Consider the following 25,415-nt stretch of genomic DNA (forward strand, 5'->3'; position numbering starts at 1 on the left):
CTTCACAGTCTTCGGAAGAGTCTGGGACGCTGTGCTCTATTTCTTTCTTTAGTTTGTTCATCTTCGTTGTTTTCAGACTCCTCTGCTCGACGCTTTCTTACTCGAGATGTACGTAAGGAGTGTACCACATACTCTACCCTACGTACTGATTTTATATTTACACCACTAAAAAGCAAAAAAAAAAAAAAAAATATTTTCAAATAAAAAAAGAACCGACTTCAAAACAAAGAGGAACTAAGAAGTAAAATATAATTGGTCATACTTACATACGATTTCCTACCCAAAGGTCTAAATCAAATTGATTTTATAATTCCATTACAAAAATCAACAACTAAACGCCCAATTATAAAATAAACATTAATACACTGATTTTAATTTTCTATACGATGAATTATTTTAATACCCTAAGTAATTATATACGATCTCTTAATTTTTAATAACCATTTGAAGTCTTCCTCCTATAAACTACTACCTAACGTAACTGACAACCCACCAAATCTTGAGTTAAACACTTATTTAACAAAACGCGAAAGTCTTTTAAACTAAACCGACTCAGTTACGTTATAGGTAGTAGTTTATAGGAGAAAGACTTCAAATGGTTATTAAAAATTAAGAGATCGTATATAATTAGTTAGGTATTAAAGTAATTCATTGTATAATAATTAAAATCAGTGTTTATTTTACAACTGGGTGTTTAGTTTAGTTGATTTTGTATTGGAATTATAAAATAAATTTGATTTATACCTTTGGGTAGGAAATCGTATGTAAGTATGACCAACTATTTTTTACTTTTTAGTTTCTCTTTGTTTTTTGAAGTCTGTTCTTTTTTTATTTGAAAATAATTTATTTTATTCATTCATTTATTATAGTTTATATTTTAGATATTGGTGAAAATGTAATAATTATGTAAGTTAAACTATTCAGTACTTATTAAATTTATGTTGAATTTCAAGAAAAATATTTATTGACTCAAAACAAAAATCTTGTCCTTTGAGAAAAGTTCTGCTGTGTTCACGCTTTTCAGATATTTGAGTACCAAGATTTGTTTTTCTGTGCTACCAATTTGAACCCCCCCCCCCCCCCCACCCGTTAGAGGAAATCATTTTTAATTTTGGTAACGAACTCCGATTTAGCAGAGATGTTGGCAGAAATTGAAAACCATCTTTTTTTACAATCGATACCGCCAAAGAGGGACAAGCGTCCAATTCTTCGCCAGTCAATTTGATATGCTAGTCCACTGACAGAAACTTCTTAGGTTAATCAACCGAAGAAGAATAGACCATTGATTGCGACGATGAAGTCTTTAAAAAGTTATTTTCTTTTTCTAGAGATGCACTTTTTTTTATCAATTACTTTTCGATATTTCTGAGATGGGGATTGAATCCAATGAAAATATTTCCTTGCGGCATTTCCTTCGAATTAGAGATTTCTATTTTAGTTGGTGAATTGGGCATTGTTTGTTGTGTCATTTGATTAATTGCATACTAAAGAAATAGAACATAAAAGAGCTTTTTTTAAACCAGCTAGTTTTTTAAGTTGTTTTCTTTCTTTCTTTTTTTTTTTTTTGTAAAAGATTTGTCCCAATAGCGGATTGATTTATGATGTAACAACCACCTAATAAGATTATTAAAATCTCAACATTTTGACTCAAAAAATGTTCAGAAAGAATTTGCAGACAAGTGATTTGGGGTTGCAAAGGACCCTTGTATTAATGCGAAAAGTTGTGAACAGCACTTCGGTATATAAGCGAGTTCTGATTACTAAAAAACGAAGATCACAACTTTTTTGGAACAATAAAAAGTTCGGCCCTCAACAAGTGTATGCATTTTTTTTTTTTTTTGCACTTCATACTTTAAAAGGCGAGTGCCAATAATCTCATTTTCAGCAAAAAAAAAAAAAAATTTCTCTAAAATTTACATCAAATCCTGCACATCAAAACTCTTTCAAGGATGTGATAAATCAGGGGTACCCACCTAGGGGGGGGGGGGGGGGTCATTGCACAGACTGCAAAGTTGAAAATTTTAGGGGGGGGGATTGAGGAGCATTTTTCAATTTGGAGGGGACTTCGCGATATTTAGGGCGGGTGCATCTTGCTCTTAGATGGGGAGGGGGGCACCCCTGGATAAATTTTGAATCAGAAGGTCTTGTGCCAGTCCTCCCTTACAATTACATACGTATAATGTATTATACTGCCGTGTGCAGGTAAAGGGCAGTAACTGCAAATTTTTCATTTTTAATTTTTTTTTTGCATTTTTGTCATCTATTGTATGGTATCTTTATTGTACAAGCTCGCTTATTTGGTTTCCGCTGGAAAAAAGGCGCGAAAAAAACGTCTTATTCCAGCATTTCCCTCTTGTTAGTATTGAATTCAAAACATGTTTCTTCAAATATCTCGAAAACTCATTTCTGCAGATACTGCCATTTACCTGCACACGGCAGTATAGTTGCATGGAATAAAAGTGAGTTTCAAAGAAAGTAACAAAATGAAATCTAACCTTAATTAAATGGCAAACGACAAGATGATTTATGATTTACATTATTAGAAGCCAATGCAAGACACTTTAAGGATGAACTATTGTAAGCGTTTGAAAATGGTATCCATTAATTTGCATGGCAATGATCTTGGTATCGGACTCCATTTAATTAATATTTTAGTATTATCTTTCACGATGTTCATCGCTAACAGCCGCCATCAACAAGAAACATAGATGACTGAAGAAAATGTGTTTAACTACATTCTACTGCAAGTTTGCCTCTTTCATGTATAGCCTATAATGTATGGTACAGTAGCTGTAAGCTCAAAATATTGAGGAGCTTTGGAATTTCAAAGAAACTCTTCACCTCAAAGATTCAAGTACTTTCAAATTATTTCAGTGTTCCTCACCAATTCTTGAATCTGTGGCTGACAAACACTCCAGCTTTAAAGTATTTTTGCAACAGATAGCTATGTACACCGAATATCGGTATTTGCTCAGGTAAAATACCGGTATTTTCGGTATTAGCAGAAAATAGTAAATAGTTTCAATTGAAGAATTTTTAATTTATTGAATATCTACTTATATTTTAAGTGTAGTGCATTTCTTTTTCCGCTATACAGAACCAAAATTAATCTATTGATGTAAAAACTTGGCTTCAAATAAAGCATGAACTAGAATAATATTTAAAAAAAAGTAGCAGAAAGATTGCAAAATGATATTTTCATTACCAAATGGTAAGATGAATCGCATTTTTGTGCACCATGTTTTTATTTTTTCTATTTCCCTGATCACTCACTTTCCTTTTTGTGAAAGTTTCGAGTGTAATTTCGAATGTATTTGTTCAATGAATAAATTTATTCCAACTATCAATTGCATTAATACTTTATGATATTTTCTTTAAATATTTGTTTTGACTGTACTGAATTTTGGAAAAATACTTTTTCTTATTAATAAAACAAATGATACCGGTATTGGTTTCTCGTAATGTCTCGCTTTATACTTGGCAAGATAATAGGGTAAGTGAGGGTAAAGCCCCGCGATTTTCAGTTTTTGTACCACCATAGTCAATAAAGGGCATATTTTCCTATTTTTTCAAATTCGAGTCATTGCGTGGGTTGTTACCTATAACCCTTCCAAATTTTAGCTACGTATGATTAGTAATAATTGAGAAAATTACAATTTAGCGGGAAAACAAAATTGCGGGGTTTTGCCCCACAAAATGGGGTAAAACCCCGCAATGCGGATCTTTACCCCACACAAGACGAATGTGAATAAAAAGGGTGACTGCCTGATAAAAACACTTGAAAAACCTCCTTGAATCGGTTTATTGTTATTCAGCAGTACCGAACTTAAATATCTCACACGTATAATCTTTATTTTTTTTCCGTTTTAACTTTGTCACGAAAATATTTTCTCCTCCATAAAAGGAGGATTAACTACCCGGGAAAAAATGACAGCCGCATTATAAAAAATAATTTAAATGCCTGAAGCTATAATTTAATTGAATATCTAGTACCCATTGCTTTAAGTTATCAGTACACTAGGTTGAGTTTTCTAAAAATGTTATTGCGTCGTGGATGGAACTGTGTCCTGCTGAGGTTACGACAATTTATTTATAACGTCTTCATTTCCAATGACTCTTCCTGTGTCTCAGTACATTTGCAGGCTTCTAGGTGTTTTATGTAAAAAAGAACCCTCTACATAACTTCCTCCTTTTTGTCATATTGAAGTTATCTTGGCTACATTGTGCAGGGATAAGCTTCGAGTTATTCTCTACAGTTTCACTCGAAATTATAAAGAAATTTGTTTCTTCTTCGATGTCCCAAGCTTTTGTTTCATTTTTCAGAGATGTCTTCAATCGATATTTAGAACCTATCTTTAATGTCTACCATACAGAACGAAGAGATGCCTGCAATTAAGTTGCGTGCTTCATTAAGCTCGACATTTATCACGATTCTGAATTGTTTTTCTTCTGAAGGTACTAGAACAAAAAATTAAACGTACGTAAATGTGCAAAAAAAAAAAAAAAGAGAGAAGAAATTATTACATTGATGAAAGCACATTTCAATTGAAATGAATGTAAGATTTTACCTAACAAATTTTATCCAAATTAAAATTTCATGAGAAAATGTTCGCAACAATTAATTTTTTAAGATGTTTAAGATGAATAAGCTGTACAAAACATATGCTAAACAAAGATATTAATAATATTTCAAAAAAGAGACAATTTTAAGCCGAGTAGAGAGAATCCTTGACCTTTTGGAGATGCGGGGTTTTACCCCAAAACAACTGCGGGTATTTTCCCCATTTTGTCACTTTGTGAAAAACGCCCCATGTTGCTTTTAAGCAGCCATTAGAATAACCGTTTTCACGCGAAGGTGAAGCTTTAATGGTCCAGTAATAACATGTAATTCATTGATTCTTCTTTTCAAATTCTACATTTTACAATGTTCACATAATATATTAGAAAAGTTAGATCAAAGTAGTAAAAAACGAACTTATCCCCCTTTCTCGCCTCTGGAGTGCCTAGTCAGGACAAAATTTCATTGATCAATAGGTTTCCATAGGACAAACCCACCACCTAGAGGTAAATTTCTTACTCCAAGGTGATCAAGTTAAAATGTCGGTGCGGGTTTTTAACCCACGCGGGGCTTTACCCCCACCTACCCTATTTAGTAATTACATAGTACCTTAAAAATTTGCATAGAGGTTAAGCATAATCATTTGAAATATATTTTTAGATAGTTACATAATTATAATCGAAAAGAACTTTGAAAAGTACGCGAAACGAATTAGAGAAACTAAAAAGATCAAATGTGGTCAAGTTTATCGTAAATTTCAAACCAAAAACCTAATAATAAAAATCAAACACAAATCTCTCCAGCTCAAGAAAAAATGTTTATTTTGGAAAAGCATCATCTCTCGGAAAGAAATTTCAGCTAGCTATAAATCTTTTCAGGGTTCGTACGGGTCATGGAAATCCTGGAAAGTCATGGAAAAAAAATAACAGAATTTCAGACCTGGAAAAGTCATGGAAAATTGAAATTTTCATTGAAAGTCATGGAAATTTATTTCAAGTCATGGAAAAATTTCCTGGACAAAGAGAAAGGAACAGTAGCAGCTAAAGGAGCATTAGAAATGAGTGATTTAACAGTGTAGCACATAAAAAGCTATTAAAAGTGGAAAATTGAAAGATCCAAAAATCAAATCTGAATTTTGAAATCTCATTGCATCCACTTCTGTCGCAGCTGCTTGCCATTTTTTGCGACGTGATTTTACTGCCTGGACATCACTTAGTTTGAATTTTCTGTTATTTTCAACACTTCTTATGTTTCATATTCTGTAGTAGCAAAATTTCACGTTCTTAGTTTTACCACGCCCACTCAAAAAAAAAAAGCAATTCAATTGCTTGCGAGTTCGATTCCATCACTTGTAAGGACTTTATTATTAAATTTATCAGAGTTTATCTTAATTTGTTGAATGTTTTAGAAAATAAAGACCTTAAGTCAGGCGATAGAATACAGAAAACGAGATATTCTAATGCTCTAAAACAATAGTGCCCAACATACAGCAAGCAAAACTAATCCATGCGACCCACTGCTACGTTCAATGTCAAGAATCAAACATGTTCTGGAATTTCTGAATCTATTAATTTATATGCATTTAAATATATGCAAATTTGTAAACAAAACAAGTATACTTTTGAATCAGAAGATTGATTCATTACTGAATGGTTTTTTCAAGAAAGATTGGTTTAGAAACATAAAGAACTAAACTATGTGGCTTTACTTCAAAGAACCAAAATACTGTCAAGTTACGTGGATGACTAAAGGCACTATTGACACTAAAAGGTAACTTTTGAAGCAAATTTATTGAAACTTAGTGATGACTCATTCAACCTTTGTCCCATTCAATATCATTCTGCCTGTTTTTAAAAAAAAGTCAGACATTTAAGCATCATCATATTCGCTTAACTGCATTTTTACTTTACTTAAATTTATATGATGAAGACAAATAAGAATAGTTTAGTTTTTTAAGTGTGCACTTATATTTTTTCCGTTACGATTAAGTGCTTCAATGAGATTGGCTGTGGCATTCATATAGACGTTTTGCTAATGCTCATTTCCATATATTACCAAGTTTGAGATAGTGCTATTCTCTTCGTATAACGAGGTCATGAAAATTTTCATTGAAGTCATGAAAAAGTCTTGGAAAAGTCATGGAATTTTTTCATTCAAATAGAGTATGAACCCTGTCTTTTAAAAATATATATAATAATAATACACACAACACAAATGAAACACGCATACAAAAGGATTTTTCCAAATATAACAAGCAAGAGACTGAATTATTTGAAGATGGACTTCTAGACAATTAGAGATTAGAGGAGGTGTATCGCGCATTGTTAACAGTACCACCGACCTGCGTGAATTCAGAAAGCGTATTTTCAACTGTAGAAAAGTTGAGCATTAAAATGGGTTCCAGACTTGGAAAAAATTCAACAGATGCATTATGTTTTTTACTATTATTGATTTTTTATTATGACATTTGCTCCTTCATTTTATATTTGTTCGCAATACGCTTTCATGAATAATACAATTTTTGTTGGAAATAATGGAATGTGGCAACGAAGCAATACGTTTTTCAACATATCTTAAGAAATTTCAAATACCGGTATTAATACCGGTATTCCGGTATCGCATTTTAGAAATACCGAATACCGGCATTGAATTTTTGGTCCGGTATTGCAATTCCTAGCTGTGATCCAAATTTCACCATCCTTTCACCGTGTTCATTGCTAATACTGGCTCAGTCTAATGGGAAGATTACAGCACACAACATAGTCTTCTAGAACAACTACATTTGTCTTAGTAGTTGACAAAGAGTTTTCTTCGGGTAAATAATAAGGGAACAACGTTCAGCTTCATTGTTAAGGATACCTCAATCCTTTTAGTTTTATTTAACAGGAGATGTTTGGAGCGGAGTGACAACTCATTTAAATTAGAAAATTGTCAAAACGTCAACTTGAAAACGTTCCTGAGACCCGTCTGTTTGGCACTCCCTCCTACGAGCGCATGATCATACTCCACTTTTTCATGAAGACCACTACTGGGAAACAAGGAGGCACCGAACTTCAATTTCTTCTCAGTTTACCGAATGAAGCTCGGAGTTTTGCCGAATGATAAAACGCGAGCATGCCTACGAATCTATATCTAATTAAAAGAGCCGTTTAGGCATCATTAAAAAAAATCAATATTGCAATACTCCTCCAAATTTGTCGAATGGGAAATTTTTTTGGAAGGTCATAGTAACCTCCCATCGTGGTACCCCAGCCGAAATGTTTCTAACATTCTCTCTTTTTTTCACAGAGTGCCAGGCTAGTTATGCCACGGAGACTGTGATGCGGCAGTGTGTCGGCGAACAGAAATGTACTGTAGTTGCAAACGTCAGCACGTTCGGAAGTCCCCATTGTGCTGGTCGGAAGCACCTGAAGATTGCATACAGCTGTGGTAAGGCATGCATTTGCGTGCGTATTGTTATTTGGTTCTTGGTGGTTATGCTTTCCCAAAAAGTAGCACACTTCGTTTCGATAGCGTTTTGAAATGATTGTTAGCACTCTGAAATTTAATTCCGTTTGAAAAAGTTTCTGAAACGTTTAAACGTTACTTGTTCCTCCTGGGTTGGTATCCAAGTAGCAAACACGGAAGGAAGATGATTGACTAACGGTAGAAACCGGTTCGAAATGGTTGGTTGGCAAAGCAACGATGAGCCGACGAACCAACGATGGCCCTCAGTTTCTGGGCATCGTTGGGTCAACCGTTAATATTGTTACAAATTCTGTAAATAGTAATTATTTTTATGATCAATTTGTTGTAATCTAGCTAAATTTGGCGTTTATTCCATCATTATCTTAGTAACGTAACCTGTAAATAGTTTCTTGTAATGTACATACAACCCCCTAACATTCGACTGAAGTATATGGTCCCCGGATAACATTTGTGAATGGAATAAAAAGAAAACATCGAGAAGCATTTCGAATTTTATCGAAACTTCTCTATGATTTATAAATAGCCTCCGCGCGTGATAAATTTTTAGTTTTTTTTTTTTTTTTAACTGTCTGAGCCGTTAGCTTTGTTATTGTGCCTTCGCACTGCGTTTTAGCGTATTTGGATGTAAATACGTGTGTAACCGTTGAGTTTACGGTGTTAATTGATATTTGCCTAACTGCTATGGTTGATTTAGCAGTTGCAACTACATTTCCTGTACATAGCTGTAAATAAATCTCCTGTGCTCAAGAACTGTGTCATCATTTAAAGAAAGTTTGAAGTTGTATCGCGAACTCTTAACAATATTTTCGATGGGCCATCGTTGGGAAATTGTTAGGCACTGTAGCAGATCGTTGACCCTTGGTTGGTTAGGCAACGGTTGCCAAAGCGGACATTGCCTACCGTTGACCAACCACAAGTTTCACCGTTGACCAACCGTCTCCCACCGTTTGCGCTATTTGGGATGTCCTGGCCATAATTCGAAACTAGGTAGGAAAATAGGAATATTGTGCTGGACTGTCTCTGGCGCAGGGACAGGAGCCATCTTTATATTGCTTGAAGTTTTCTTAATATCTTTCCTTTGTTGTGAAAGTTTTCTAACGACAAAGAAGAAAAATTGAACTTCATATCCGAAATAAAATTAAAAGGTATTAGTCCTTTTCAAGTCTTCTCTAAAGAGCGGATCCAGTTTCTGGTTTTGGAGGGAAAAATACTATGACCACAGACATTGAAGGGGATCATAAGTGTAATAATCTGGCACAAATAAAGGGTATCGATCTCTCTCCTGGTAATCTCTTGAAATTGAGTCCCCGAGACACAGTTTTAGGTTATCTTTGGTTTTTAGGAGCAGTTATTTAGGAGCAGTTCACTCTATCCTGTGAAACCGTACTTGCATTCAGCAAACTTATTCTTTGATGAAAATCTGGAACTGAGGAGTATTTGAAGCGGGATGAATTCTTCATAAAATCTTTCTTTCTTTTTTTTTGGTTCGTTTTTCAACAAAACTGCCGCTTAAAATAACACCAGAAATGAAATGATGCTGGGTCAAATATCTATAAAATTAAAACACTATTTTACCTCTCCAGATACATTGGTTTCCTATTGAATCGAGCTTGATGTGGAATCCCAAAATTGGGTTTTCTTTTCCTTTTCTTGTTCTCTAGTTGTGCAAATGTACATCAACATCAAAATTACAATTACATCGTACAACGTTTTAACAGTTCATTGTAATTGAACATTTATTCCCCTTCTGGATGTGATTTAGTAGACCTGAAAGTAATCACTCGCCTCCTTGCGACTAAAGATCCCACTTTGGTGACGAAATAAAGTACTCAAACAGCCACTTTTCGAAAACTCTATCGTACACTGCAATTTTTTTTAAAACAAAAATTGATGATTGAAACAGTATTAAGTATTAAATTTCCATTATTTATTTTTTAAAAATTAATAAACGTATGGTGTTCAATAAGTAATAAGACTAATATTACTGCCATGAAACCACTAATCGGAATGTTAATTTCTGTGGCATGAAAAATCTCTGTTGTCTGTATTATCAAAAGCTACCAATATAGTACAGTAAAAATAGGGGTCGGACCCAAACATCCCAAAAAAAAAAAAAAAGAAAAAAAGCTAAATCTGGTGCAAATTGTTTATTACCCTCCCAATAAGAACAGGTAAAAAGTCCCACCCCATTGTGCGTCGGGTTTTTTAATGGGGGGCATCTAAAAGTTGCTGTTTTGGGTATTTTTCCAGAATTTTTGGAGTAAATTTAAAGTGAGAATATTATGTTATACTAAATATAAAAGCATGAAATTAAAGGTGTTTGACCCCCAAGAGGGATGACATAACCCAGCAATGCTACAGAGCCCTCCTATCCCCGTAAAACGAAGCAGTATCCCCGAACCCCCCTCCATACATTTCATATGGAAACATTATTTTATACTAAGTTAAAGTTAGAAATCAAGTGTGTCCATCCTCCAAGAGCGATGGTGCACCTCCTCTCAAAGCTACAGCACCCTCCCCCTCTGCCAAATAAAATAAATCCTAACCCCCCCCCCCCCCACCTTTTATTTCAAGTAGAAGTATTATTGCTAATCTAAAATGCATTAAATCAGGACTGTCCACCCCATAAGAACAGTAACTCACTTCCCAAAACGAAATTATATACTAAAATATTATCCTCCCCCCCCACCCCCTCTGATGGTGCACATTTGATAAAAGGGCCAGAAAAATTACGCTGAACTGTTTTTTGCTTTCAAATGATTTCTCCTAAGCTTGTAACAAAACGTCTTCGTTATCAAGAAGTTTTTTGGAATCTAGATCCTCAGCAAAATCGTTATTGTTGCAGCTATGTCTAACACAGTTTGTGCATATAATTGAGCACTTCAGTCATCTTTCAGACTTTTCAAACATTCACTATATCCAATGAACCCCTCAGAGCAAGCACAAGATTTGAGACGCTGAAAGTCTTCTAGAGCAGAAGGCTTGGCTGTTGTAATAGGACGCAGATTATATTTCTGTGGTGCTTTCTTTGCACCCATCAAAAATGACACTAGCTTTCCCATACTTACAAGTGACCTATACACTGCATTGCTGGCATATTTCCTTGAAGCTTACATATAATTACCAAAAATATGATCAAGCAGGTATCTTTCATCTATTACATATGAGGCAGTGAGAAAGCAAAGGGATGTAAGTGGCAAAATTAAAAATTTGGAGATAACCAGTACAAATGGTTGGTGAACCTCTCCTCTATCTTGGGGCAAGAAATGGTACTAGTAGACCCGGTAGTTGCTTCTATACAGCATGATTTAGAAAAGAAAATCAATGAAAGCCTACCTAGGATCTTATCTTTAAACGCGTTTTATTCAAAACTTGAAAATGTCCTCTTACATCCCTTTGCTTCTCACTGCCTCATATATGACACCAGCATTTCGTTCTGTGATGTTGGATGAACCTTTTGCTTCAGTTAATAGCACTTTAACGATACAGGGATTTCTTTCCTTCTGAAACCAGATTCATCGAATACTGATGGAGGATCAGCGCATAACTCGTACCAGAAGCTTTTAGCAATTGATTATTCCATCTTTACTGTTCATACCATTCGGTGTAAAAGATGGTTTGGACTTACACACCTTTACAGATAGTAATTACTCTCGTAACAGAAGCTAAAGACATAACTGCTTACCTCCTTTTCAAAGAAATACCACAAAATTGTTTGCCTTCAATATCCTTTGATGTTACTACCCGAATGTTAGAGGTCTCATCGCAACTCACCTTATCATCAGCGAGCAATACCACTACCAACTTGAGAGGGGAGAAACTTTTGGGGGCTTTAGAAACGGATTGTGATTTCCAAACTGGGAGACAAAAAGGTGTAAATATTTAGCATTCTATTGTTGCTCATTGCTCTCATCAAGACTTGTTCTATCGTTGAATCACTACAGGTCTAGACCACCTGAATTTGTCACTGCGTTAGATCGTTGGATAGCTGATGTTTTAGCTGATGTTTGATGTGATCAAATTTTTTTTATCGCATAATGTACTCAAAAGTTTCAGATAGTGTTGCAAATATATGTCCGCATATTTAGCATAATTCACATAACTAGCTGCGTAAAAGAGAAGTAGCTTGGTGTTTGCAAATGAGAACCCCCACCGACTTAGAGGGTGCAGAATTGCAGCATTGCCCGTCTCCCTATTGGCAATTCCGATTTATCCCACCCTTACGGTGATGGCAAAAGATTGTAGAAAAGTTGAAGTAAGTTAATCAAGAAGAAGTAGGGAAACTTTGGTCAATTTGGACTTTTTTTATGCTGCACAGGAATTTTGTTTTCCAACGCTCTAAACAGTTTAATAACTCCAGTCAAAAATGATTTGGTTACTGAGCTCGCTTAGATCTTTTAGAATTATCGTTCTGACATTACCATATCATTGTGAGGCATTTTGTACTTGGGAAAAGTTGAAGTCTTTTTCGTGGACTTCAACTTTTCCCAAGTACCAAGTGGGAATTTTTTTTCGTGAACTTCACTGCAATAGTTGATTTTAGAATGTAAATTCTGGGTCTCCCCCTCAAAGGATGGCGCACCCCTTAAGTGTGACGGAGTACCCATCCAGAATGAAAGTCCTCAAAAAAGAAAGAAATACCCCTTGAAAAAACTGCCTTAAAAATTCCAATGACGCAAAGCTGCTCAATGGACCCCCCCCCCCATCCCCCCCTGCCTGTTCACCCCCTGTTAATTAGAATTTTTTTCTGTGCGAGTTCATTGTTTTACTATTATAGAGTGGTTTCTGCGAGGTTTGAGAATTTTTTTTAAGTAATAGAAATTATTTTTATTTAAATAGAGAATTATTTAGTCCCCCCCCTTCCCCCCAAACCCGACGCGCAAAGTGCTGGGACTTTTTACCCCTTCTTGCTGGAAGGGTAAGAAGTAATTTGCAACAGGTTTCACATTTTTTTTTTTTTTTTGATGTTTGGGTTTGGCCATTTTTTGGCCTAATTTTACTGTACTAATAGTTAACGCATACAGATTCATGTTCCTGAGTATCACGTGATTGAATTGAAGTCTGTTGGTGGGCGCCTACGAGACGCAGCCAGTTGTGAAAATGGAACAAAGTTATGCGTTTAAAGTTTGCTTTCGTCTGAAAAAATCAGCATTCGAGATATTTGATAAGAGAATTATTTTACGCAGTGATTATTTTACGCCATTGATTTCTGGCTGTTTCTTCAACTTAGGAAACCATTACGATGCGAACATTTTGAAAGCAACAAAGCATGTCTAACTTGTGAACTAAACGTTCACAAGTTTTTAAAAAATGGACAGAACGCTTGGATAAATGCATTTAGTCCCACAGAAGTTACTCTTTAAAAAACCATGTAAATTATGACGATCGAAATTATTCTGCATTTTTTTTTATAAATTTAGTCTTATTACTTATTGAACATCCATTGTACACTTGTGTAACGTTGCAGATAGGTCTTACATGCCAATATGTTTTAAGTGACCACTATTGATTTTAAAAAAAAATAGATAAAAGGCCTCAAAACTAAAAATGTCTACCAAAAATTAAACTACATGGTTAAAAATTTTAGCATATAACCTTTTGAGCCTTAGGTGATATAGCCTTTGTACTAAAAGTAATTTGCCTGCAGAAAACGATGCAAGCCCTATTGATTAATGTGTCGCAGAACTTACAAATTGTTTGGTAATTTATAGCAGACAAATTTTAGAGAAATATGAAATTTGTACTAAAATATTCCAAAACAATTATTAGAGTCAGCAATAAAATCGACCCGGACTTCTGAATTTAATCCCGAATTCCAAACCCTGATCTCTGTGAATCAAATGCTTAAAGCACAACCAAGTGCTACAGTTCTAAAAATATTTGGGGGAACTCGCCTTGGGTTTTGAAAGAACCCGCCAATGGTGGACTAATTTGCATTATTTTTACAATAAGAAAATCAATTACTTCGAGAATTTTGTTCCCCCCACGTTCTTGCGCGTCCCCTCCCCGCTCCTCCCTTCCCCACTACAGCACGGAGCATCCTCCTCTACAGCGTACCAATTCCTGAAAATTGATTCAGCACACTTTCTGAAATTTTATTGGAATAGAAAGGTCTATTCACTTGTTATTCCTAACTTCATGTCATCAACTTTAAGTGTGTTCTACGGTGTGACTAATGACCCTCATTTTCAGCAGTAATCTACACTAATAATATACAGCTGAAGAGTTTGTTTGAACGCGCTAATGTAAGGAACTACTGGTTCGAGTTGAAAAATTCTTTTTGTGTTGCATAGTCCATTAATTGAGGAAGGCTGTAGGCTATATAACATCACGCTATGACTAATAGGAGTGGAGCAGCAATAAATTGAAATTAAATCAATAATAATCATGATGCACTTTTTGTTGCATCAGTAGCTATAACCTTTATTGCCCGAATAGGCCAGTCGGTAAAGCGTTGGGCTAGCAACTCTACAGTCTTGGGTTCGTACCCAGCTGCGGGCAGGAAGATTTTTTAACATTATCCGGCTTATTAAAAAAATTAATCAATTTATAAATCAAGGGTTTTTAATTATTTTTTATTGAAAAAACTTCGTTTTTTTATTTTCTTATTTAAAGGAAAACATCGTGTGGATAAGGGTGTGTAATTTTTTACTACATATATATCATAGCGTGATGTACTTCAAATAGTTTTTTAATACATTGCTGTCTTATTAACGCGGGGCCCAGCTATAAGTAAATAAATGAAAATGTAAATTGCTTCTCAATCAGGGCCGATCCTAGCAGGTGTGCAGAGTGTGCGCCGCACAAGGGCGGCCAAAGCAAGGGGCGGCCGCAGGCCGCATCATATAGTTCTTATAATGAAGCAAAATTCCTCAAGAAATTCTCACAAGATAACTTATAATAAATAGAATAAATATGCTGATTTTTAAATGTTCAATTGTCAAAATATATGTCGATTTCCCGTCAGCATAGCATAGTTTAAGAAAAATAGAATGTTAGGGAACATTGTATTAGTTCATTGTCCATTAATATCTACTCTTAACACACATGCTTCATTTGGTTGCAAAGTTTGTGACAGAACTGGTAATCAGGCACGGATACAGGGGAGGGGAAAGGCCCCCTTCTGAAGCATGAAAGGGTGCCGTCTAAAAGGAGCACCGAGGGCGGCCACTAATGTTTACCCCCCCCCCCCCAAGCTTTTATAGGCCTAAACAATGAAGACATATTTTATTTATTTAAAAAAAAAAACTGTACTGATTAGATACCCTCGCAAGCATTTCAAACAACAAACTATGTAATCAACTCTGTTTAACAATCGTGGATGCGTGGAGAGAAAGTGGAAAATTGAGACTCCCTTGAGAGTAACATATATGAATGACGAACTAAAATGTTGTACTTTTTCCCCTTTACGACAATTTTTCTGATTAAAATCTTGAATGAACTGCCCGGTTTCGGATTAGATAGGAGGACAGGGTCCTTGCCCCAGGAAGCAAATTTAAATGTAGCTCCAAAACGAAGATCCAAAAGGATGCCATGACCTCCTTGACGAAACTAAAGAAGGCTTAAAATTGCGTTTCTAGGACTTTACTTTCGGAAAACTTCGCTGGTTGAACCATCGATCTTAAAAACCCAATTAAGTCTCTGATTCACCTCTTCCACAATAACTTAATCAAACGTAGCCTAAAAAGATTGGCTCCAAAATCCAAAACGTGTTTCCAGACGACAGCCCTTCCTATCATCTAACGTCATATAAAATTGCTTTGACATTTTTCAAAATCTCTGCGGTGGAGGACCCGAAATCCATACGCAAACATTACTACCAAAGACAGTCTCAATTAGCGTCTTTAGAGAAGCCCCTAATTCCACCCCCTCTCACTTAACGTGTTGAAAAACAAACTAAAATTGCGTTTTTCAAACATCAGTTTCAGGAACTTTTGGGGAATGGTCCCGGATCCTTCTTTTCTCTAACGCAATCACTATACCAGAAAACTTCGTTTTTAGACGGTTCCGTGGAGCCACAGCTTCCTGCCTAAACTAGCCTGAAATTGACTTCAGTTTCAAAAACACAGTTCGTATGGGCACACTAAACCCCCGCCTGCTCTTAGTCCCATCGTTATCAAACAATGCTTAAAATACGATTTTGGGACTTATATTTCTAAAGAATTCCGGAGAACTGCCAGGCTTATGTAACTTTTTACGGCGCTAGGGCATATCCATCAAACGTCGAGGTGAGGTGGACAAAAGTCTATAGTTATATTTTTCAGATATTAATGTTGAAAAACATCCGAAAGATCCGTAGAAGCTTCCCAATTTTGTTAACGTCACCAAAGATAATATAAAATTGCGATTTTAGAAATGTCCGCTTAAGAGCTCCAAACAATTTCTTCCCAAAAATAGCCTATAATGGATTTCAGTTTCGAAAAATATTTTGGTTCGGAATATTTTCACGTTTCCCCTATTGTTTTCAAATTTAGCCAAAAACGGGTTTTTGAAAAAATAGTGCCGTGAAATTACCGGAGGATAGCCGCCAGATCCCCTACCGTCATCAAAGACGACTTATATTTGCGTTTAAAACTTATATTTCGGAATCTTTCGATGGGAGACGATTGAATCTCCCTCCCTCTTGCAACGTCAACAAAGGTAACCCAAAATTGCGGGTTTAAAAATTTCAGTTGCGGAGATTTTTCGGGAAGAACGCCGATCCTTCCTAAGCTACGGTCTTAAAAAAAATAGCTTCAAATTGATTTCAATTTTGAAAGAATCTTAGGAAAGAACTGCAACATTGCTTTCACCTAAAGTCTCGAAAAAGTTCCTAAAATTGCTACATTTGACGTCAATTTCGAAAATTTCTCCATGCACCTTGAATATACTTGACTCTTTTGTCCTTGCAACCAAACACAACTAAAGATTAACTAAAAATATTTTTCATACGCCGATTTCGATAATTTTCTTGGAGCAATCCTCCTCCCCTGAACCCCTGACACCTCCCCCACGCTTCCCCTTCCTCCGTCCCTTTTCTGATGTCACCGAAGAAAGACTATAAAATGCGAAAAGTAACAACGTATAAAAAGCACAAATTCGCAGATGATAATCTGCGAATTTGTGCTTTTTATACGTTGTTACTTTTCGTTTCTTTACAACAGCACAAAGGTATTTATTTATCTTACTATAAAATGCGTTTTCAAGACTAGTAAATTTTGGTATCTATTATTTTCTTCAAATATACAAATTGTACCTAAGGAGTTTCTTACTATAAAAAATTCTTCCTTTTTATAAGATCATTCTTCTGTCCCCCCCCCCCTTTTTTTTAAATTCGAACTTGGCATAGAAATTTAAAGAAAGATTTATATAGACGTTAAAGATTAGTCAAAATATGCGAATTGCTCTTAAGGGGCGGCACATAAGGTCTTTGCACACGGGCGGCCGACACCCTAGGATCGGCCCTGTTCTCAATATTATTACTGATCCAGGCAACGCTGGGTATGTTTGCTAGTCTAGTATAAATATTTTTGATACATCAACTTTTAAGAAGAACATCCATCTAAAGAAGTGAACCATTGTTCTTTGTTCACAGTGAATGGAGAAATTCTCAACACAGAGTTTCGCGGATTGACCTCCGAAGAAGAAATGATTCATACCACCCTCCTTCCCCGCATGGGCACATGCTGTGGACCATCAATCTGGCGGCAGCAAGAAGCAAACTCGTAAGTCTTGGAAATACTTACATTTTTCAAGTTCCAATATTTGTGACGTCACACGTCACGTGGTAAACAGGGACCGACTAACTGAAAGTGAGGCCCAAGGCCCACAACGCTTTGGAGACCCTTATCTGTATTCTATCACTTTAAGCCAACAACGCAAAATAATGTTCAACGATATTTAAAAGAAATATGTCTTCTTTACTAATAATAAAGCTGAAAGTCTCTCTGTCTGGATCTCTGTGACGCGCATAGCGCCTAGACCGTTCGGCCGATTTTCATGAAATTTGACACAAAGTTATTTTGTAGCATTTGGGTGTGCACCTCGAAGCAATTTTTCGGAAATTCTATGTGGGTTTTTTTCTATTCCAATTTTAAGAACAAAATTATCATAAGATGGACGAGTCTTTACTAATAATAAAGCTAAAAGTCTCTCTGTCTGGATGTCCGGAAGATGTCTGGATGTTTGGATCTCTGTGACGCGCATAGCGCCTAGACCGTTCGGCCGATTTTCATGAAATTTGGTACAAAGTTAGTTTGTAGCATGGGAGTGTGCACCTTGAAGCGATTTTTCGAAAATTCTATGTGGTTTTTTTTTTCTATTCCAATTTTTTAAGAACAAAATTATCATAAGATGGACGAGTAAATTACGAAATTATCATAACATGGAACCGTAACATAGGCACAAGCCAATTGGCGAGATACGAAATTATCATAACGTGGAACTGTTATATGGGTACAAGCCAATTGGCGAGAAAATCACCATACATTAAGAAATTATCATAACGTGGAACCGTAACATGGGCACAAGCCAATTGGCGAGATACGAAATTATCATAACGTGGAACCATAACATGGGTACAAGCCAACTGGCGAGAAAATTCACCATACATTTTTTATAAATATACAGGCGAACCAAAAGACCTTTTAATTTTTCTATTACAGCAAAGCCGTGAGGGTACCACTAGTCATTTAATAAATCATTAATTTTTGTTATTTTCATAAAAATACATAAATTTTTATGCTATACATAAGTTTTTGAAAAATTTGGGGGCCCAGGCTTAGTTGGCCTATATAGTAATCAAGCACTGGCTGGTAGACTGAAACCTCAAGTATGCTTTTCAATACCCCCCGAAGAGAACGCCTATATACAGTGAATTTTCTTTTTGAAATTTCTGTACTTCAGAGTCAGAACAACGTAAGTCACATTATCGCTACTTTAAATACAGAGATTGAAAACGTTTTGTCTAACACATGCAAGAGGTAGGACGCGCGCACTTCTAACCCTGGTAAAAATTACAAAGGATATTTCTTTTGAGTATTACGTTCACATGGCTCGGTGCGAAATAGTATCCTACAAACAATGCACTAATAAACGGAAAATCGGAGTTTTTGGGCTTGCGCTAGTCTGACTCTGAGGTACAGATTTGAAATCACGAAAAAAGCTCTGCGAAGACCTGGAATTTATTCATTGGCACATGACAGGTTTGCTTCCCCCTTAGAGTGAAAATTCGCTGGTGATTACTGGTTTAATCATGTAAGCTTGAGTTATGCAAAACAATTTTAACCAAAAAAGCAATAAATAGCAATTTAAATCCATTGAAATTAGCAAGCATTTTACAGACTGTCATGTGATGATCAAACAAGAATCGGTTTCATGTTAGTGGGTCATAGGTTATTATTGGTGTAATAATATTAACTTGTATATTATGCAATAAATAGCAATTTAACTTCATTGAAATTAACAAGCACTTTACAAACTGTCATGTGACGATCAACAAAAATCGGTTTTATGGTAATGGTCAATTAGTCATAGGTTTAATAATGTTATTTTGAGTTACAAAATACAGTTCAGGCCAGAAAAGCGACAAATTGCATTTTTACTCAAAATTCGCCAGCGCTACATTGTCGTATGACGATCAAACAAGAATCTGTTTTACTGGCGGCCACTGCACTTATTGCTTGATTGGTTTGAATGGAGTCAATGCTTTGTTCGTTGTACTAAAACAAATTTTAATCGAAGGCCAAGGCGAGCCAGATGTAGGGAAATAAAAACTTCTAAAGAATGAGTGGAGTTTCTCTAAAACTTTTCCCAATTGAGCATGATGTTAAACGAATTAACAAAACTCTGAGAAATATTTTTTTAAAGACAGGTAACAAATAAAATATACACAATAACTAATACATAAATAATTCTTTTTGTGGCATACATAATGCCACAAAAAGAATAAGTGCCCTTAAGCGCCTTGCTGGGGCAAGATAGGGCTGTAATCGTAAGACCTTGCTTCAGACTTATCACATGTTTATACATCCTATAATGACTGCTGTGAACCGCTTGCTGTGGCCAGGCAGAGGGTTCTCGACTCTTTAGAAGTGGTCCAGAACCAATCCTTGCGGATTGTTTTGGGGGCAGTGAAAACCACCCCCATATATGCCATTCTTCTGTTGACTGGACTGGTGATGGGCCCCTGGGAGCTTTGAATCAAGAAAAAGCTTTAATTCTTTAGAAAAAGATTATTAGAGTTCCTGCCTGCTTGTCATTATGGAAAGAGACCAATAGAGACTTTAATAGAAAATTAAAGGCCCAGATGCGATTCCTTCAGGGAATTTTGCTGCTAAAAGATGCATCACATTTAAACTTCGAACCAGAGTGTCTTGTTCCATTGCAGAACCCAACAGTTTCAATACCAGTTCAAATTAATCTCGGACTCTGTCAAAGTGTTTTAAAAACAATATGGACCTTCCATACTTAGAGCCCTGTCCTTTGAAGTGTTGGGCACTTACTTCCCCGAACCTGAGTGGTTACGGATTTACACCGACGGGTCCTTTCTGCCTGATAGCGAAAACGCAGGTTCCGGAGTTTACTCCGAGTTGTTCTCATTTTATGTCCCTGTGGGACGATGTCCTGCGTTTGACGGAGAGGTTGCTGCGATCTGTACAGCCTTAGTTCAGCTTCATTGCCACCCTCGACAGTTTCACAAGAGCAGTAGTACTCTCCGATTCTAGAGTTGCCCTAATGGCTATTGTACTGATAACCACCCCTTGACACATAACATACTGGATTGTCGTCATCACCTTCATAATCTAGCTACTCTCAAAAAATCTATCGTCCACCAATGGGTTCCTGTCCACTGTGGGGTACCTGGTAATGAAATTGCAGATTACCTGGCCAAAAAGGGTGCTCTGGTCATACAGAGTTTTCCCCGACCGCCCGACCAATGCCTTTTTGCGGTATTAAATAACTTGTTAAGGATTCTTTTAGGGCCCGTGCACGAGACGAACTACTCGAAAACTGCATAAAAACTGGCGAGATGCTGTTCTGATGTTAGGTAATGTCCCACGACGCAGAGCAGTTGCGGAATTCCGCCTGGCCACCGGCCATGATTGCCTTCGAAAACACCTTTTCAGAATCGGAGTTGTTCCTTCCCCATCATGTAATCTGTGTGGCTCTGGAGAGGACATGGATCCGCGCCCACCAACTGCACTGTACCGCGCTTTGCAAGACCTCCCTCTCTGAGCGCTATTGGGAGGCTATAGACAATATGGATTAATGAACTTTGTTACAGCATTTTTTTCTTCTATGTTCCTCTTTTCTTTTTTGTTTCCTGTTATTATCATGTTGTAACTGTTCATAATCTTACATTGGGAGAAAAAAAAACATAACCGAGATAAGCTCTGATGTGAAATGGGCATTATAATTTGCTTTTTTTTTTACATTGTAGAAACTGTCCATCCTTTTAAATCTGCTCCCACGGAACCTTCTAACCTGTTCAAGTCTGAAATGCAAAGCGACGAAGTGTCCTCTGGTGACGAGCAAAACAAACCCACTCAAAACAAGCAGCTCGTCGGATTTATGTCAGAATTGATGTCGGCTAGAAAATACATGGAAGGTAAGAAAATACGATTCAAAAATGTAGATATATATAACACGCATGTGGATGTGTAGTAAGCGTTCCTTAGACTTAAACATAATACAATATCCTTTGACTTTTGCTGTTCGCGAACGCAAATTGAAAATTTGTAAAGGAGAACCTGGTAGGCGACCATCAGTACCTCTAACACAGAATGACAATAGCTGGATCATCCACCCCATGGCGCCACCAGTCAACTTCACCTCCATTATTTGAGCACAAGGTTGAAAGGGAAGGAATTTTTTTTTCCGCTTCCCTGCATCCTTAAGAACTTCTCAACGGCGAACCACAGAACTTTCAAACCCACAGGTATAACGAACACGTACCCGCGCGTACTCGGTGAGCCTTTCTGGTTTCGTGTAAGACTGCCGAGAGCCACAGCGGGCCCCTTGTCAGTTTGGTTGCCGGGCACCCTCCACACTTAATGCTGTCCAAATTTATACTACGATTCCGAACGGGGCCCTAGTTTCTGACTTGGCCTCTCGTCGGGCCTGGCCTGAGGACCTCCGATCTTCAATCGAATGCCTTCACCACTAGACTCTCCACAACTCGATGTATTGTAATCATTATTGATTGAATGAATAATTATTTTTCCGAGTTTACGGGTAGTGATCCCTCCATGAATAAATAATCCTGGCTAACATTTCACCTGACATAATCCCAAGCGTTTTCTAAGCGCAAATGGATTCAAAAGAAAAAAGTTGGATTTTTTCCTGCTTTATTTTTGTCAAATTTTCTGTTTATCTTGCCCTTAATAATCACAAAATCAAACATTGCAATATCAGACAGAACGGCAGTGTTGCGCCTGAGCTGATTTGCCATCTTTGGTTTTAAGCTGACATCTGATTACTGCACTCTGAAGCACCAGATCCCAATTTTTTTATATATATAAAACTGACTTCTTTTATCTTGAACTCTTCTAAATGTTTATGAGTTTTTAGCTTCTCTGTGGATGTAGGAGAACTGTTAGAGAAATTCATGAATATCCAGATGACTTCAATAGCGAAGGTGTCAGCTAACTCGGAGTAAACATAATAATTCTTCCTGGAAAGTATTTTGTTACTTTTTTAAAAAATTATTTTTCGGTATTCTCATGGTAATGTCATAAATTCTTTTCGGCAAGAATGCATATAAACGTATGAGAATTGAGTCTCGCCGAACAGGGAGGAGGACCGTTTTCTTAGGTTTGTTTTAAAGTTAAACATTGCTTATTCTAATTATTTATCCTGCTGAATGCTCGTCAAATGACATTTTATGCGGGTTTCACACCGATTGTATAGCACATCTACATGAGACCGTTGCTATTGCAAGAATGCCTAACCCTCTAAGAGCAAGGGCGCACCCCCCTAAATATCGCAAATACCCTTCAAAACAACACCCTCCCCTAAAAAATTCAATGGTACAGTCTGCGCCATGGCTCCCCTAGGTGGGCACCCCCTATCTATCGACTTTACATCAACAAATTTCCTGTTCCACTTTCTTTTTCAACAAGTCATGGGTGAAGGTATACATGACAACCTCGGAAGCGTGGTAATTAAATTATATAAAACCACTGTGACATGCGCAGAAAGATCATGACAAATATTAGGTCGCTGTCATAACGATTTTAAAGAAGACAGTACAACTTACTTATTTTATTTTTTTTTTCTCAGGCAACAAGCACAAATTGATTTTGTACGTCTCTTTGAGTGTGGCAATAGGACTCATTGCTTTCGTCTCTGTGCTAGCAGCCCGTCTGTACATTATTCGAATGCGATCCAGAAAAGACAATCTTCCTCCTGCCCCCGAAGACCCCTTCTTCAGCGACAGCGATCTGGAACAATTCGATCCGCCCGACGAGCCCCCGGTGCCTACAGTGTCATATTCAACCCTTAGAAGGCACGACAGTGATGCTCAGCCTAGAACTCCAATCACAGCAGCAGATGATAAATATTTTAGTTGAAAATGGAAGGTTTATATCTTCAAATATCTTACACTTCCCCATTTTCATTGTCAAACTGAAAACTTGGTTTTCATGTAGCAGGTGATCTATCTGCGTAGTTAGTCACTTAGACGATAGGTTGCGCCACTGAACTCAGCGCTCTTCAATATGGGTTTTGTGGCGCAGGCTAGAAGTAACTGAATAACTGCAGAGGTAGATCACCTATTACCGAAGATTCTGGGCGAATAGAGTATATCGTCCACACAGGAAATGGCGACTTTCGGAAGAGCATTAAAAAGATTCTAATAAAACTCATTTTACGAGTAATTCTCTGCAAAGTGACTGTTTAACAGTGCTCCTTTTGCAAAACGAAGTTAGTATCTGTGTTGAAGTGGCGAAAAAGGTGGAGCCAAAATGTCATCGTGTTTCACCATCAGACACTATCGCTAATAAGGAATGAAATGGGCCAAAAGAACTTGAAATGTTAACGTCTCTTCGTAAATTATTTACGAGAGAAAAAAATGTTTTTGGTATGAATATTGTAAAAAACTCTTGTTTTTAAAAAGCTGTCAAACACTATCGGTGTTGAATATGGGAAATGTCAGTGTCAATGGTAAATGTCATCTCTCAACTGAAAGCAACAAAACTCAGTACATAAGTATGTCTTTGGAAGTGGATTCTATAACTTGGCCAGCCAGATGGCCTAGTCTCGAAAGGGACAAACGAAAAGTGTGGTTTACGATAGTCTCATTGACTGTGAATAGGATCTTGCTCCAAGGAGTATTGTGTGGCTCAGCATTGATGGCGTTGGGTGGAATTAAAAACATCAAACTCATAGAAAATAGAAAGTTAAGTAAACGCAATAAGGAAACCAAGACTTCTATAATTAGCACCTTATCTGACAGTTAGGCGCAAGAGTTCAATTGAAGTCAATTTCTTATTGTAAACAAACAACGACGCTTCACGAAAAAAAAAAACTTGTTTTGCTAACGCTTGATTTGTGTAACCCGTGCTTATCTTGTTTTCAACTGATTCTGAGATCGACTCGCAGGGCCGCCGAGATTGATCACCGGGCTCCCTTCCCCCACATAAAACTTATAAAATGTATATTACTCCAATTCGGAACCCTTTCAAAGCCCGGTCCCCAAGTTTCTGACTCGACTGACATGGCCTTTCGTCGGCCTTGTGGACTCGTCCAAGGCTAAACGCCAAAAATCTTGAGTTGCACAGTACTGCTCTTTGGGCTTCATCTAAAAAATACCTTGTGTTTTTTAAAACGTGCGCAGTTTGCAACAGCGATCACTAATGGGGTCGCTCTTTTTAGCAGTTTTTGTAATTTTGTATGTTCTGAAATTTCTGTAAATTAAACGCATTTTAATATTGTGTTGCATTTTCAGTAGCTAGGAAAATTAGGGATTTTATAGATTTACTCATTTCTTCAGTTACCTCCAATAACTTGAGAACAACTGGAAATGGACAAGGACATGTAAATTGATTTGCGCTTACACGGGCTTTTATTTCACCTCCTAAAATATTTGCCAAGAGTTTTGAAACACCGTGTGCTTGCAAGATTTCCTCTTCAACTTCAATACCTTTCGCCAACTGTAATTTTTGAATTAGAAGTACTAGAAAAACTGCCAATGACAGTATATTCTTTTACAAAATTGTAACATTGAACAACATACAGGGTATATCAGTACAGCGTTTACAGACTTTCAGAGCAGATACAGTACACCTAGACAATGGGAAACCACATAGCAATGCATGGTCGGAAATGCTTTTCTGGCGCGGTACTGACGACACAAATCACCAAAAAGGCAAAACACGAATACGAGAAGAAAACGTGTTTATTATCTTAA

The 25,415-nt window shown here is 36.8% G+C and overlaps 1 protein-coding gene across 1 annotated transcript in view; it reads left to right on the plus strand.

Moving 5' to 3' along the window:
• Positions 1–24,937, plus strand: part of LOC129224930 (protein eva-1-like) — a 72,625-nt gene extending 47,688 nt beyond the window's left edge. The window contains exons 5-9 of the mRNA XM_054859478.1: positions 7,847–7,987; positions 17,601–17,730; positions 20,987–20,991; positions 21,447–21,614; positions 23,288–24,937. Of these exons, the coding sequence (XP_054715453.1) occupies positions 7,847–7,987; positions 17,601–17,730; positions 20,987–20,991; positions 21,447–21,614; positions 23,288–23,577 (734 nt within the window). The 3' untranslated portion in view covers positions 23,578–24,937. The remainder of the gene's footprint in view (positions 1–7,846; positions 7,988–17,600; positions 17,731–20,986; positions 20,992–21,446; positions 21,615–23,287) is intronic.
• The last annotated feature ends 478 nt before the right edge of the window (positions 24,938–25,415 follow it).

The sequence above is a fragment of the Uloborus diversus genome, chromosome 6 (genome assembly GCF_026930045.1).
Source record: "Uloborus diversus isolate 005 chromosome 6, Udiv.v.3.1, whole genome shotgun sequence".
Taxonomy (NCBI): Eukaryota; Metazoa; Arthropoda; class Arachnida; order Araneae; family Uloboridae; genus Uloborus; species Uloborus diversus.